The sequence below is a fragment of the Oncorhynchus keta genome, chromosome 29, assembly GCF_023373465.1.
Source record: "Oncorhynchus keta strain PuntledgeMale-10-30-2019 chromosome 29, Oket_V2, whole genome shotgun sequence".
NCBI classification, from domain to species: domain Eukaryota; kingdom Metazoa; phylum Chordata; class Actinopteri; order Salmoniformes; family Salmonidae; genus Oncorhynchus; species Oncorhynchus keta.
The window spans coordinates 15,794,050-15,810,131 of NC_068449.1; the positions used below are offsets into that span (position 1 = coordinate 15,794,050).

Genomic DNA, 16,082 nt, shown 5'->3' on the forward strand with positions numbered 1-16,082 from the left:
ACCACAACGAGCAAAGATTATTACACAAAGTTATCATTTTATGGTGGGGAGACACACAAATAAATTCCGGTGTTGGTGGGACAGGGTAATTGGAGGGAAGAGGAAGAGCAGTAATAGGGCCCCTGAATGAACCCAGGGTGGAGGACAAGTCCCATGGGTGATTTATCCTGCGTTATTCCCCAGCCGGAGCCAGCGGAGTGACTTATCCCTGCATCCCTCTCTCAGCCCAGTCGGGCTTCCTTCCCAGCCCGTTGTAATTATGGATAAAAAGGAGCTAGCCGACGGTCTCCACTTTTGGGCCTTTAGTTAAAGCTCTTTAGTGTTGCGGATGACAGTAAGTGGGACAGAGGAGTAGGGAACTGGCAGAAGTGGCAGGGCTGAGATGTTTTAATGCCACACAAACTGGGGGAGCCCCAAAGTTCTGCCATTCATATTGCGCTGCCCTCTCAAGGCTGGAGTGGCACTTAAGGTGAGAGGAAGGGAGGGTATGAATTAGATATCTGAAGCCCACATTACAGAGGCAGGAAGCTTAGTGACATGTCCAAGCTACTGTATAAGTAAGTACCTGAGGCCAGAGATAATCAGGTGGTGTCTCTATGTGACCAATGGCTGGGGGTGGGACTGAAACCATCTTCAAGGAGGAGTCCACTTGCTGGAACAGCCAATAATCATAAGTGAAACAGCATTGTGATAAGGATGGGATGAGATTATTGCTCCCTTTGTTGTGACTGCAATGCATTCAGAAATGCTGGTACAAAACACCCAAACTTCTGTTTTTCAATTCTCAACAACAGTGCTTGGTGCAGGCATCACAGCAGTCCTATCATTATAAGTATTTTCCTCTTAAAAACATGGCGTGGGTGATCAGACATAAGTACTGTTTGTCTGCTCAACCACCGGGATAGATTTGGAATGGGCTCCAGCAACATATTTGAACACCCACAGCCAAAGCCAGAATTTAAAAAAAAAAAGAGACAATTTTCTCACCAAAGGATGCCAAAACCATTTCAACACAGACATCAGTCTCACCTCTCTCCCTCTCTGAAATCAGTAATTAACCCCCCCCCACACACACATTTATGGCCAACTGTTTCTGTGGTCTGTCTGCATGATGACCTAGGACACACACACACACACACACACACACACACACACACACACACACACACACACACACACACACACACACACACACACACACACACACACACACACACACACACACACACACACACACACACACACACACACACACACACCAGGATGGGTTGTAGTCAGCCCAATAATAGTGCCAAAGGCCAAGGCTAAGCCTGTCCAGACAGCACTACCTGGTCCACACAGCACTACCTGGTCCACACAGCACTACCTGGTCCACACAGCACTACCTGGTCCACACAGCACCACCTGGTCCACACAGCACCACCTGGTCCACACAGCACCACCTGGTCCACACAGCACTACCTGGTCCTCACAGCACTACCTGGTCCACACAGCACTACACAGCCAAAGAGCTACATCAGATAAAGGATCAAGTGAGTCCACTGTGGATGTTGTTCCCATCAAAAATATATAGTACGTTTTTAGTACAACTTTAGATTACATCCAAAAGTGGGCCCCACATTAGAAGAACAGACACTGTACCAATACCCTTCCTAGATGGTCTTCCACTGGATAGGCTATATACAGCTGTAAGGTGTACTACACTTGGTAAGTGCAGTCGCTTGACTCACCTGATTGTCAAATTTGAGGGATTGAGTGCCCACAAGAAAACGAATGGCATCCGATTCAGCTGTCTGAGAAGTAAGTGCACGAGCCTGCAAAACAAGATACAGTTGGTACATTGTAAAACTGTAACTAATGTACAATACCGGTCAAAAGGTTTAGAACACCTACTCATTCACTGGTTTTTCTTTATTTGTACTATTTTATACATTGTAGAATAATAGTGAAGACATTAACACTATCAAATAACACATGGAATCATGTAGTAACCAAAAAAAGTGTCAAACAAAACAAAATATATTTTAAATTTGAGATTCATCAAATAGCCAACCTTTGCCTTGATGACAACATTCTCTCAACCAGCTTCATTAGGTAGTCACCTATAATGCACTTCAATTAACAAGTGTGCCTTCTTAAAAAGTTAATTTGTGGAATTTCTTTCCTTCTTAATGCGTTTGAGCATTAAGGTAGGGGGGGTATACAGAAGACAACTCTATTTGGTAAAAGACCAAGTCTATATCATGGCAAGAACAGCTCAAATTAAGCAAATAGATATGACAGTCCATCATTACTTTAAACATGAAGGTCAGTCAATACAGAACATTTCAAGAACTTTTAAAGTTTCTTCAAGTGCAGTCACAAAAATCATCAAGCGCTATGATGAAACTGGCTCTCATGAGGACCACCACAGTAATGGAAGACAGAGAGTTACCTCTGCTCTGTTCATTAGAGTTACCAGCCTCAGAAATTGCAGCCCCAAAAAAGCCTTCAAATCAAATCCAATTTTATTTGTCACATACACATGGTTAGCAGAGTGTGGCGAAATGCTTGTGCTTCTAGTTCCGACAATGCTGTAGTAACCAACGAGTAATCTAACCTATCAATTTCACAACAACTACCTTATACACACAAGTGTAAAGGAATGAAGAATATGTACATAAAAATATATGAATGAGTGATGGTACAGAACGGCATAGGCAAGATGCAGTCGATGGTATTGGGTACAGTATATACATATGAGATGAGTAATGTAGGGTATGTAAACATATAAAAGTGGCATTGTTTAAAGTGGCTCGTGATACATGTATTACATCAAGATGGCAAGATGCAGTAGATGGTATTGGGTACAGTATATACATATGAGATGAGTAATGTAGGGTATGTAAACATATAAAAGTGGCATTGTTTAAAGTGGCTTGTGATACATGTATTACATCAAGATGGCAAGTATGCAGTAGATGGTATTGGGTACAGTATATACATATGAAATGAGTAATGTAGGGTATGAAAACATTATATGAAGTGTTCAAGTGTTCAGTGTTCAAGTAACAGACACATCTCAACATCAACTGCGTGAATCAGGCCTTCATGGTCAAATTGCTGCAAAGAAACAACTACTAAAGGACACAAATAAGAAGAAGAGACTTGATTGGGCCAAGAAACACGAGCAATGGACAATAGACCGGTGGAAATGTGTCCTTTGGTCTGGAGTCCAAATTGGAGATTCCAACCGCTGTGTCTTTGTGAGATGGATGATCTCCGCATGTGTGGTTCCCACCATGAAGCATGGAAGAGGAGATGTTATGATATGGGGGTGCTTTGCTGGTGACACTGTCTGTGATTTATTTAGAATTAAAGGCACACTTAACCAGCATGGCTACCACAGCATTCGGCAGCAGTACGCCATACCATCTGGTTTGGGCTTAGTGGGACTATCATTTGTTTTTCAACAGGACAATGACCCAACACACTTCCAGGCTGTGTAAGGGCTATTTTACCAAGAATGAGAGTGATGGAGTGCTGCATCAGATGTCCTTGCCTCCACAATCCCCCGGCCTCAACCAAATTAAGATAGTTTGTGATTAGTCCGACCGCAGAGTGAAGGAAAAACAGCCAACAAGTGTTCAGCATACGTGGGAACTCCTTCAAGACTGCTCCAGGTGACACTGGTTGAGAGAATGCCAAGAGTGTGCAAAGCTGTCATCGAGGCAAAGGGAGACTATTTGAAGAGTCTCAAATATAAAAATTAAAAAAACATTTGTTTAGTTACTACATGATTCCATATGTGTTATTTGATAGTTCTGATGTCTTCACTATTATTCTACAATGTAGAACATTGTACAAATTAAGAAAAACCCTTGAATGAGTAGGTGTTCTAATACAGGGCTTTACGTGACGAATGTGTCACTAAAGCATGATGACATTGCAAAGCAACAATGTTGACGTACATTGAAGAGAGTTCAGATGAATATTTGTCAACATTGGAGTTGCATAGCTAGGACGAGGTTGCACCAGTATTTGTCCGTGAGAGATGTCGACAAGTCATACTCCTCGTTGACGTCTCTAACGCCCAAATACTGTGGCAGGACGAGGTTGTCTGACATAGCTATACTGAATCCAGCTAACGTTAATGCATGCATATCTCCGACGTGGAACTGTACCTGAAATTCGAGGCCGTATATCACAGGAGCATCGTCCTCCATGTCCCACGTATGTTGCAAGCTTATTATTATTGCTTGAAAGCGTTACGTTTATTGTGAGATTTTACAAATAAACTTTTTATCCATCACCTCGCTGGATGTTATTTTAATTCCGCAAACGTTCAAATAAATACTTACGTAACGTACAGTGAATGTCCGTAAATATATCTGTAGAAAGCAGATGTTTACGGTTTAAAATGCGTAAAATATTTAAGAATACCGATTAGACAGATACGTAGGAAATTTGATTCCTGTTGGACACTGTACATTTCACTTCCTTGAAGATTCACGCAGGCGCACTATTGCCGTAGCGCAGTAGCCGTCATCATTCCTTAGCAAAGGTAATCTAAAGCGCCTTGTTTTTGTTTACATTGGTTTACAGTTTAATGGGGCAGGCTGATGCATCGCTACATGTTATTTATGTAAGCAAGTGATTTGTATGAATGTATTTATAAAGGTAGTTATGTCCTTTTTTTGCCATTTGAAGCACCTGTAGCTTAGCACGCTAACTTTAGCCAGCCATCATTACCCAAAAAGCACAACAATCTAAATAACTAGCCATAGAAATGGAATTAATCATTGTATTCTAAGCCCGTATGATACATTTCATTGTAAAGAACATGACAAAGTACTTACAATACATCATATTTTTAGGTAACCTGATTTATGATTCCTACATACTATTATTCTCAGGGAAAATATGGATAGCAACGAGACTCCTGTCACCCTGGACATCACAGGGGCAGTGGAGGTTGAACCCAACCTGAGTGAAGACCGTATCCCTCCAGATCCAGCCCCCACCCTCTCGCCAGTCCTTCATCACTCCCCAGGACAGCTACAGCACACCCTCAGAGAGCCTGATGGACAAGCTCAACGACCAGATGATGGAGAGTGTCATGATCTCTGACTCCACCAACAACAGTGAGGAGGAACGTGTGGTTCCCATGGACAGTCTGCTGGAGCAATTTGAGGAGAGAGAGGAGGAGCCAGCAGCAGCAGTGGTTAAAGAGACCTCAGTGGAGAAAGAGAAGAAGGAGGAGAAAGTGGATGATCTGATTGGACAAGACACTACTGAGATCAAGATAGAGGCTGCGATGATACAGACAAGTCCAGTAGCCTCTAGCCCTGAGGAACCAGTGGATGATGTGAAACCAGAGCCTACTACTGAAGAGCAGGATGTTGTCCCCGTCTCCGCTGTAACCCCAGAGGACAGCACCCCCAGCCCAGGCACCCCTAAGCATGAGGCAACACCCCTGGAGGCCAGCAGCAAAGGGACCACAACCAAGGACGAGCCCATCCCTGTGTGCACCATCTTCAGCCAGCCCAAAGCCCAGGCCCTAGTGCCACATTGCTTCCAGCCCACCTTCATTAAATCACCCAGCTTCAGTAGTAGCTGCGGCAGGGGGAGCACAGAGAAAACCCCTAGTAAACTGGCTCCTCTGGTCCGCCAGCCTCACCAAGTTATTTTCTTACAGTGGCCATATCAACCCGGCTACTGACTTCTTTGACTCCTTCACCACCTCCTCCTCCTTCATCTCTGTCAGCAACCCTAACGGAGAGTCCTCAAAGTCAGCCGCCCCACCGGAACACCAACTCTCTGCCTCCTCTGGGTCCTCTCTGTCCACCTTTGGGCCTTCAGAGTCCGGTACCCTCACCCCCAACTCCTTCTTTGGGCTTACCCAGACTGAACAAACCCCCATTCCCTTCAACAGGCTGCACCCTCCTTAGCCCTTCACCCAGCTGTTCTCGGGTGGAGACGGCCCGTTTGCCAAGGCTCTGAACATGAGCGAAGCTGATAAGAGGTACAACGCATGGCTGCCCTCTGAGGAGACCAGAAGGTGCTGTCTACCTCTTTCACCTTTAGATCGCTGTACTTCTACTTATTAAGTGATAGAAGACCGTGTAAATGGCTATGTTTGCTGAGTCTGGGTAGTGTGCATGCAGCAGATAGATACCCTTGATATTCTGTGATGACTACCTAGAGTATGCCACACCTTCCTCATAGAATGGTGTTGTTAATAGCACAGCTCCATAAAATACCCTATCATTTCTCTGGCTCACCTCTCTCCCCTACCCCTACATAAAGCATGAAGATTAGTCTGAATAGTGACCTCTCCTCCTCCATCACCCTATCCTCCTCCCTCCATCTTAGCCGCTGACCCGCAAACAACCCTGACCTGCACTTGGTATTTAAAACGTATGCACCATAGCAGCCGGCAGAGAGATGGAGAGAGAATAGAAGGGAGGGAGGAGATCCTCCAGGCTCTGAGTTCTCTCCTGCTGTGCCAATGTATAATGCATGGGAGCTGTGTACATATTTCAAGGCCTTCTGGTCTCTGCTTACACAAACATACACATCTGGTGCTGGACTGCAGTCTGCCTGGATGCACACATACACACCCTCTCACAGAGTAGACCACTTGACCGAAGGCTGAAAATACCACCTGGTGTGTGTGTGCGTCACTGACTACCGATGCACACCAGCCAGCGTGGGCGGCCCCCCAGTGTAAAGAGGGAGTGAAGGAGAGAAATAAAGAGAAGTAGAGTGAGTCAGGCAGGTCTGTTGAAATGTCAGTGGGTTTTGCTCCTCACAGCTCCAGACCGACTCAGCCAGTCAACCTTACACTGATCAATACCTGTGATTGATTGCACCAAATTTGAGACAACTGGGTAGTCTCTTTCTCGATTCGCTCAGTAAATGTTGGCAAGGTGTGTGTGTGTGTGTGTCTGGTTGTACAGAGCTGTGTGTACCCTGGGGTTGTACTGACTAGTGAGATGTGTGTGTGTACACTCCTCCCCCCTGATTCTTGGGGCTGCTGGTAGTGACTCATGCTGCAGTGCCAGAGTGTGACTGCACCCACTGCCTCCACACAAACGCTGGCTCACACAGAGGGAGGAGCACAGAGATGAGGGAAGGGAAGAAGAAAGGGGAGAGGAAAGATAGACAGTATGACAGAAGAGATGGGGAGGAAGAGAGAAGGGAGGGAAGAAGATTTAATAGGCAGGGAAAGAAGAAAGATGAGGGGAGGGGATGTGAGGGATAAAGAGGAGGAATCCGCCTCTGTGGTAAGAGTGAGGCTTTGAGAACAGATGCTGTGTTCTCTCTCTCTCTCTTCTATCTATCTCACTCCATCATTCAATCCCCTGCTGATCCACAGACAGTGGCAGTAGTGATATGCACTTCTGAGTGAACATTATTCACATGTGGTAGAGCTCAACTAACATCTTATTAGCACCAACTTTACATACAGTGACTGAGTCCAAATATCATAGCGACACACTGTCACTTTAAATGGAACTGACCCCAACCCTGTATAATGTGGAGAGGTCCTTTTTGTCTGTGCTGGATTAGCTGTCCTCTATCCCTCAGGTTCTCTCTCTCCTTCTACCCCTCTCTCTTTTCTTCCTTTCAAGGCTAGTGACCCGTCTGTCCTCTGTCCCTCAGGTTCTCTCTCTCTCTCTCCTTCTACCCCTCTCTCTTTTCTTCCTTTCAGGGCTAGTGACCCGTCTGTCCCTCAGGTTCTCTCTCTTCCTTCTACCCCTCTCTCTTTTCTTCCTTTCAGGGCTAGTGACCCGTCTGTCCCTCAGGTTCTCTCTTCCTTCTACCCCTCTCTCTTTTCTTCCTTTCAGGGCTAGTGACCCGTCTGTCCCTCAGGTTCTCTCTTCCTTCTACCCTTCTCTCTTTTCTTCCTTTCAGGGCTAGTGACCCGTCTGTCCCTCAGGTTCTCTCTCCTTCTACCCTTCTCTCTTTTCTTCCTTTCAGGGCTAGTGACCCGTCTGTCCTCTGTCCCTCAGGTTCTCTCTCCTTCTACCCTTCTCTCTTTTCTTCCTTTCAGGGCTCGTGACCCCTGTCCCTCAGGTTCTCTCTCTCTTCCTTCTACCCCTCCTCTTTCTTCCTTTCAGGGCTAGTGAGTCTGTCCTCTGTCCCTCAGGTTCTCTCTCTTCCTTCTACCCCTCTCTCTTTTCTTCCTTTCAGGGCTAGTGACCCGTCTGTCCTCTGTCCCTCAGGTTCTCTCTCTTCCTTCTACCCCTCTCTCTTTTCTTCCTTTCAGGGCTAGTGACCCGTCTGTCCTCTGTCCCTCAGGTTCTCTCTCTTCCTTCTACCCCTCTCTCTTTTCTTCCTTTCAGGGCTAGTGACCCGTCTGTCCCTCAGGTTCTCTCTCTTCCTTCTACCCCTCTCTCTTTTCTTCCTTTCAGGGCTAGTGACCCGTCTGTCCTCTGTCCCTCAGGTTCTCTCTCTCTTCCTTCTACCCCTCTCTCTTTTCTTCCTTTCAGGGCTAGTGACCCGTCTGTCCCTCAGGTTCTCTCTCTCTCCTTCTACCCCTCTCTCTTTTCTTCCTTTCAGGGCTAGTGACCCGTCTGTCCTCTGTCCCTCAGGTTCTCTCTCTCTCTCCTTCTACCCCTCTCTCTTTTCTTCCTTTCAGGGCTAGTGACCCGTCTGTCCTCTGTCCCTCAGGTTCTCTCTCTTCCTTCTACCCCTCTCTCTTTTCTTCCTTTCAGGGCTAGTGACCCGTCTGTCCCTCAGGTTCTCTCTTCCTTCTACCCCTCTCTCTTTTCTTCCTTTCAGGGCTAGTGACCCGTCTGTCCCTCAGGTTCTCTCTCCTTCTACCCTTCTCTCTTTTCTTCCTTTCAGGGCTAGTGACCCGTCTGTCCTCTGTCCCTCAGGTTCTCTCTCCTTCTACCCTTCTCTCTTTTCTTCCTTTCAGGGCTCGTGACCCGTCTGTCCCTCAGGTTCTCTCTCTTCCTTCTACCCCTCTCTCTTTTCTTCCTTTCAGGGCTAGTGACCCGTCTGTCCTCTGTCCCTCAGGTTCTCTCTCTTCCTTCTACCCCTCTCTCTTTTCTTCCTTTCAGGGCTAGTGACCCGTCTGTCCTTCCCTCAGGTTCTCTCTCTCTTCCTTCTACCCCTCTCTCTTTTCTTCCTTTCAGGGCTAGTGACCCGTCTGTCCTCTGTCCCTCAGGTTCTCTCTTCCTTCTACCCTTCTCTCTTTTCTTCCTTTCAGGGCTAGTGACCCGTCTGTCCCTCAGGTTCTCTCTCTTCCTTCTACCCCTCTCTCTTTTCTTCCTTTCAGGGCTAGTGACCCGTCTGTCCTCTGTCCCTCAGGTTCTCTCTCTTCCTTCTACCCCTCTCTCTTTTCTTCCTTTCAGGGCTAGTGACCCGTCTGTCCTCTGTCCCTCAGGTTCTCTCTCTCTTCCTTCTACCCCTCTCTCTTTTCTTCCTTTCAGGGCTAGTGACCCGTCTGTCCCTCAGGTCTCTCTCCTTCTACCCCTCTCTCTTTTCTTCCTTTCTGACCCGTCTGTCCCTCTCTCTCTTCCTTTCTTCTTTTCTTCCTTTCAGGGCTAGTGACCCATCTGTCCCTCAGGTTCTCTCTCTCTCTTCTACCCTTCTCTCTTTTCTTCCTTTCAGGGCTAGTGACCCGTCTGTCCTCTGTCCCTCAGGTTCTCTCTTCCTTCTACCCCTCTCTCTTTCTTCCTTTCAGGGCTGACCCGTCTGTCCCTCTCTCTCTCTTCCTTCTACCCCTCTCTCTTTTCTTCCTTTCAGGGCTAGTGACCCGTCTGTCCTCTGTCCCTCAGGTTCTCTCTCTCCTTCTACCCCTCTCTCTTTTCTTCCTTTCAGGGCTAGTGACCCGTCTGTCCTCTGTCCTTCAGGTTCTCTCTCTCTCCTTCTACCCCTCTCTCTTTTCTTCCTTTCAAGGTTAGTGACCCGTCTGTCCCTCAGGTTCTCTCTCTCCTTCTACCCTTCTCTCTTCTCTTCCTTTCAAGGTTAGTGACCCGTCTGTCCTCTGTCCCTCAGGTTCTCTCTCTCCTACCCCTCTCTCTTTTCTTCCTTTCAGGGCTAGTGACCCGTCTGTCCCTCAGGTTCTCTCTCTCTCTTCTTCCCCTCTCTCTTTTCTTCCTTTCAGGGCTAGTGACCCGTCTGTCCTCTGTCCCTCAGGTTCTCTCTCTCCTTCTCCCCCTCTCTCTTTTCTTCCTTTCAGGGCTAGTGACCCGTCTGTCCTCTCCCCTGTGTCGGCTAGTCAGCATTTCCCCTCTTGCTCAGCAGAGCTCAAGGCCTCCCTCCCTCACACCCCACCCTAATTTCCTTGGAGGCTTGTGTGTGTGACCTGTCTCTCCTCCTTCTCTTGTGGGCAATGTCTGCTGCCTGCTCTTGCACAGCATTATCCATGGCTTCTGTCTGTCACCTTCCCTCCCTCTGGTGACCTGTCGCCTCCTCTCCCGAATCCCTCTCCATAGTGATTCTGGCCTAGGGCCTATATTTCTCCCTGTGGCTGGTCAGCGTCCCCTCTCTCTCAGCAGGGCCTAGTGCTGGCTAATCTGTCACTTTTATTAGCCAACTATCTCCTCCCCATTCCCCCGCCATCCCTCTCCCTCTCTTCCTCTGCGGCCAATGAACTCTCTCCTACCAGTGTGCTGGTGTCTGGGCCTGGAGCCTGTGTGCTGGGGCCAAATGTCCAGTGGAGGACAGGGCGGGGGCCAGGGGAGGTATGGTCAACATCATTCACCTTACATGCTGACCACACCGCTCGCGTCGCAAAATAAATGAAAACATACATGTTATTTAATTGCACCCACACTGTTTGCGCGCGCCAACGAGCGTCTGGGCTAAAATAGAAGTTCTATTTGTGACGCTGAACATGGTGCAAGTACTGCCTCTCCCATCTCCTCATAGGTTTATAGAAGCAGATACCCACGACCCATCTCCTCATTGGTTACCCACGTGGTTGATTGAAAGATTAACTGAGTTTGGTCGGTCATTGTGGTAACTATGAAAGTTAGATGCCAATCGCCATATAATGTCCAAAGAAGAAAAAGCCTGGAAGGAAGAGAGATGACTTGAAATGATTCGGTTGACTGTTTAATATGTGGACTAATTGTCGAAGTAGAGGACCTTGTGCATTACAGGTCAAATAACTCAAAGTTTATATCCCAGGACAAATTAGCTAGCAACAGCAAGCTAACTAAATAGGACAAATTAGCTAATAACTGCAAGCTAGCTAGCTTAATTGCCATAAATGTTTAATGATTCTCGACCTGTCCCCAAATGAATATAATTGGTTCAGAGTTTGTTTTTGATATTTCAACCTGTGTGTTGTGATCGCGTTTGGTGTGGGGGGACAAAATCAATTTGCGCACGGCCGGTTTGGGTACGGTGTTACTCCCACCTTGGCTGGGTCAGCCTCGGCCTTGATGCTCCCTCCCCTATGTAACCACATTGATCTGCGTTATATCTACCTGGAGGTGTACAGCCAGAGAATTGGCATTACCTCAACAATCTTTTACAACACTGAGACTTGGCCATGCTAAGTCAGCGGTTTGTCTGTCTATCAGTGAATGACTGATGTCACCCAAAGGAGAATCGTTTGGAACGCTCCAAGACCGCCATTATAGCGTAATACATTGTTTCTATGCAATCCCTAAGATAGTTACTTCACATATGATCTGTTTTATTCTATTGTCCCAGGGCTCTAGATGTCTGGACGCCTTCAAATAGAAACTACTGTGGTCTTTAGAACAGTCAGCCAGGCACCAGTCCATCCTCTGGCCTGGAGGCAAAGCCCTAGTCTGGCTCTCTCAGGGCCGCTAATACAGCAGCAAAAGGTGGCGCAAGTATTAACTTAAGGGGGCTGAATAATTTTGCACGCCCAATTTTTCAGTTTTTGATTTGTTAAAAAAGTTTGAAATATCCAATAAATGTCGTTCCACTTCATGATTGTGTCCCACTTGTTGTTGATTCTTCACAAAAAAAATACAGTTTTATATCTTTATGTTTGAAGCCAGAAATGTGGCAAAAGGTAGCAAAGTTCAAGGGGGCCGAATACTTTCGCAAGGCACTGTAGATGCTAGTGTATTGCGCATTCTGCCTTTCTTACTTCTCTCCCCTCTGTATTCATTCAAAATACTGTGGCTAAATTGAAGTGTCACTGGAACTTGGTGTGTTATGCAGAACAGGGCCCGCAATAGGGCGAGAAGCCTTTGTACTGTGTTTGGCTGGAGGCTGGCACCTCGCGAGAGCCCTGGCAGTGGGCGTGCAGCCAGCTTGGTTTCGGGGCGTTTTTACTTCACCAAAAGAAAATCTCTGAACTTGTGATCTTCAACACAATTAGAAATGCTCAGCCCTTTTAAACCCACAATGCTGCTAATTAATAATCCAGCCTTGTGTGTGTTTCTGTGTGTGTGTATGAGTAGGGAATCCAGTGGCATTCTATTGAAGTATTAGGCTCTTCTCCTATGGAGTTGGGATGGAGCTCCCCGGTGGCTGGCTGCCCAAGGCCTGCTTGGTTTCAACGGCTCTCCTATGGAATCACTCACTGCTACCCCTCAGAATTGTGGCTAGTCAAACAGTGTATGATCTGACAATAGCTGACTTGTCATCCTCTTAGTTATCTCTCCCCCAGCTGTGTGTTTGTGTGCGTGCACATGTCTATGCTCTTAAGGGCTTCTGTTGAACCTTTTAGTATAGGTGAATTAAAAGGGATGAGCTAAAATGAAGTTGATTCCCTGGCTGGTGTCTGTGTGCAAACACTATGCACGGCTAATCCACTTCCTTCTCCAGTGTGAGAGACGAGGGAGTGTTAATTTAGCTCTGCACTGTGGCCCTGCTCAATACGCATTGTGTTCATCGGCATTTCCTCATTCAATTTCAGCCAATATAATGTGTATTTTATCTCATTCTCATTTGATTTGGGGGGATCCGAGTACCTCTTATTGCAGATTATTATGAGTGGATCTAAATGATCAATCCTGGCATTATCACTCTACTGTTTTCTCTCCCACCTCTTCTAATTGAAATGATTCACACTTGGGATACATCATTCTATTATTCATGTTGTTGGATGGGTGGGGGGGTCTTATTGGGGGGGTCTAAGCTAACATGGACTTGTTTTATGATTGTCATACTATGAAACATTTATCTATTTGATTTAGAATTTTAGCACCCCTTTCGGTATACATTTTTTGTGGATAAAATATTTAATTTGGCCTTTACTACTACAGCCCATAGACCCCTTTTTCTTCACATTACTAGTGTTTGGGTGTGCATAGGTGGGGTGGCAGGACATCATGTTAGGTCATGAGCACACACAGTAAGCCTGGCTGGAAGCCTCGCTGACCAGGGATGACACTACTTCTGATTTGCTGCCACTATATTGGGCTCTATGGTGGATATACTAAGGGTGGTGTGAGCGTGTGTACAGTACCTCATAGACATCATAGAGCCTATCCCCAGTGAGTGCCAGAGCCAAATACAGGGAGGGGATGAGGAAATGTTGCTGTTGTGGGGGCTGTGGGTTCTGTCTCAGTGGCTGCAGCTGCTTCTGGCCATCTCCCCGCCTCTCGTTTTCAGCTTCATTTCACCCCCTAATGAAGATTTAGAGGCACCCCTGGCAAGGGGGTGAGGGGGAGGGGGAGTGTGTACGTGAGGGAGAACAAGGGAAGAAGAGACTGGGGGGACTGAGAGAAAGGATGTCTTTCACTAGCTACGTTTCCATCCAATTGGAAAACAGATTTTGAAGGAATTATTCTCAAATCTGCACAAGAACAATACGCACATTTTCCTACCAAAGATGTATTTCTTTCAATTGTACTTGTAGCAGACAAAAGGCTGTGCTTAATGACATAGAGCACATAAAAATAACTTTTGCGGTTAAATTCCCATGTACCGAATAAAAAAAGACAAGTTAAATGGGTTTCCGTTGCATTTTCAGCTCTTCTGATGGTTTTCTCACATTGTTTTTCCTTATATGGCAAATGTTGCATTATATAGCATGTGTTCCCACTCTGGTATTGGCACGTGCTCTCCAGCCAGCAGCTCACAGATACAGTGAGGGTATAGCTTATATGATGATGTTATTCTGGACAAAATTATTTTCATTTGTCAGATGGCAGACAAGCATTGATGATCATGTCACCAGAATAAGCAACTCAATATTTATTGAAAAGGAGCATCAAGCTCATCACCTTGCACTTTCACCACCCTGTGAAGTTCATCATTTATTTCATCTGTAGCCTAATCAACTGCATGCTTTCCTGATGAGTCGTAGTGGGAGGACCACACATGTCATCGTAATGGTTATTATATCAATATTTGCACATGAAAGCGTTTCCACCAACATTTCTCACATAGTAAATGTTACCAACAGAAAAACATCCAACCTTTTTCTAGCGTATTTTGTTTTGTCAACATTTGGAAAGTTTACCAACAAATGTTCTGTTTCCATCAGGCCTGTCATGACATGTTTTATCTGACATGTACTTTACTGGCATAAAAAGGTTAGATGGAAACCTGGTTAGTGTCCCAGGGAAATCTCCTATGATGGACCACCTCTGCTCCAGTATAGGAAGGAAACTGTCTATTGTGACTGGTCTCTCCCTCTCTCTATTCAATTCAAAGGGCTTTATTGGCATGGGAAACATATGTTTACATTTCCAAAGCAAGTGAAATAGATAATAAACAATACAGAATTAACAGTAAACATTACACTCACAAACGTTCCAAAGGAATAGAGACATTTCATATGTCGTATTATAGTGTTATACAGTGTTGTAATGATGTGCAAATAGTTAAAGTACAAAGGGAAAATAAATAAACATAAATATGGGTTGTATTTACAATGGTGTTTGTTCTTCACTGGTTGCCCTTTTCTTGTGGCAATAGGTCACAAATCTTGCTGCTCTGATGGCACACTGCTATTTCACCAAATAGATATGGGAGTTTATCTAACCCCCCCCCAAAAAATGTTTTTAAAATAATAATTATTTGTGGGTCAGTGGGATCCGAGGGAAATGTGTGTCTTTAATATGGTCGTACATTTGCCAGGAGGTTAGGAAGTACAGCTCAGTTTCCACCTCATTTTGTGGGCATTGTGCACATAGCCTGTCTTCTCTTGAGAGCCAGGTCTTCCGACAGTGGCATCTCTCAATAGCAAGGCTATGCTCACTGAGTCTGTACATACAGTACCAGTCAAAAGTTTGGAAACACCTACTCATTATCTTTACTATTTTATACATTGTAGAATATTAGAATATGAAGACATCAAAACTATGAAATAACACATGTGCAATCATGTAGTAACCAAAATAGTGTTAAACAAATCAAAATATATTTTTGATTTGAGATTCTTCAAAGTAACCACTATTTTCCTTGATGACAGCTTTGCACACTCTTGACAACAGTCTTGAAGGAGATCCCACATATGCTGAGCACTTGTAGGCTGCTTGTCCTTCATTCTGCAGTCCAACTCATCCCAAACCATCTCAGTTGGATTGAGGTTGGATGATTGTGGAGACCAGATCATCTGATGCAGCACTCCATCACTCTCCTTCTTGGTCAACAAGTCCTTACACAGTGTGGAGGTGTGTTGGGTCATTGTCCTGTTGAAAAACAAATGACACTCCCACTAAGCACAGACCAGATGGGATAGCATACTGCTGCAGAATGCTGTGGTAGCCATGCTGGTTAAGTGTGCCTTGAATTCTAAATAAATCAGTGTCACCAGCAAAGCACCCCCACACCATCACACTTCCTCCTCCATGCTTCACGGTGGGAACCACTCATGTGGAGGTCATCCGTTCACCTACTCTGCGTCTCACGAAGACACGGCGGTTGGAACCAAAAATCCAACATTTGGACTCCAGACCAAAGGACAAATTTCCACCAGTCTAATCTCCATTGCTCGTGTTTCTTGGCCCAAGCAAGTCTTCTTATTATTTGTGTCCTTTAGTAATGGTTTCTTTGCAGCAATTTGACCATGAAGGCATGATTCACGGAGTCTCCTCTGAACAGTTGATGTTGATGTGTCTGTTACTTGAACTCTGTGAAGCATTTATTTGGGCTCAAATCTGAGGTGCAGTTAATTCTCATGAATTTTTGAACTTATCCTCTGC

At 45.7% G+C, this 16,082-nt stretch overlaps 1 protein-coding gene, 1 long non-coding RNA gene and 1 pseudogene across 5 annotated transcripts in view; 2 read left to right on the forward strand and 1 right to left on the reverse strand.

Annotated features, from left to right (window-relative positions):
* The window catches only part of eipr1 (EARP complex and GARP complex interacting protein 1), a 37,973-nt gene extending 33,521 nt beyond the window's left edge, over positions 1-4,452 (reverse strand). The window contains exons 1-2 of one of the 4 annotated variants that reach the window (XM_035742577.2): positions 4,164-4,452; positions 1,731-1,814 (exon numbers count right to left, since the gene is read on the reverse strand). In XM_035742577.2, the coding sequence (XP_035598470.1) occupies positions 1,731-1,814; positions 4,164-4,205 (126 nt within the window). In that variant the 5' untranslated portion in view covers positions 4,206-4,452. Of the gene's footprint in view, positions 1-1,366; positions 1,496-1,730; positions 1,821-4,163 lie in introns of those variants that run through there. The other 3 variants (XM_052486110.1, XM_052486109.1, XM_035742579.2) reach the window with 3 other exon arrangements.
* Positions 4,453-4,899: 447 nt separating this feature from the next.
* Positions 4,900-16,082, forward strand: part of LOC118362152 (trafficking protein particle complex subunit 12-like) — a 40,138-nt pseudogene continuing 28,955 nt past the window's right edge.
* On the forward strand, positions 8,123-9,445 carry LOC127913609 (uncharacterized). Its single transcript, XR_008086161.1, has 3 exons — positions 8,123-8,286; positions 8,356-9,009; positions 9,083-9,445. It is a non-coding gene; the product is annotated as an uncharacterized LOC127913609 (long non-coding RNA).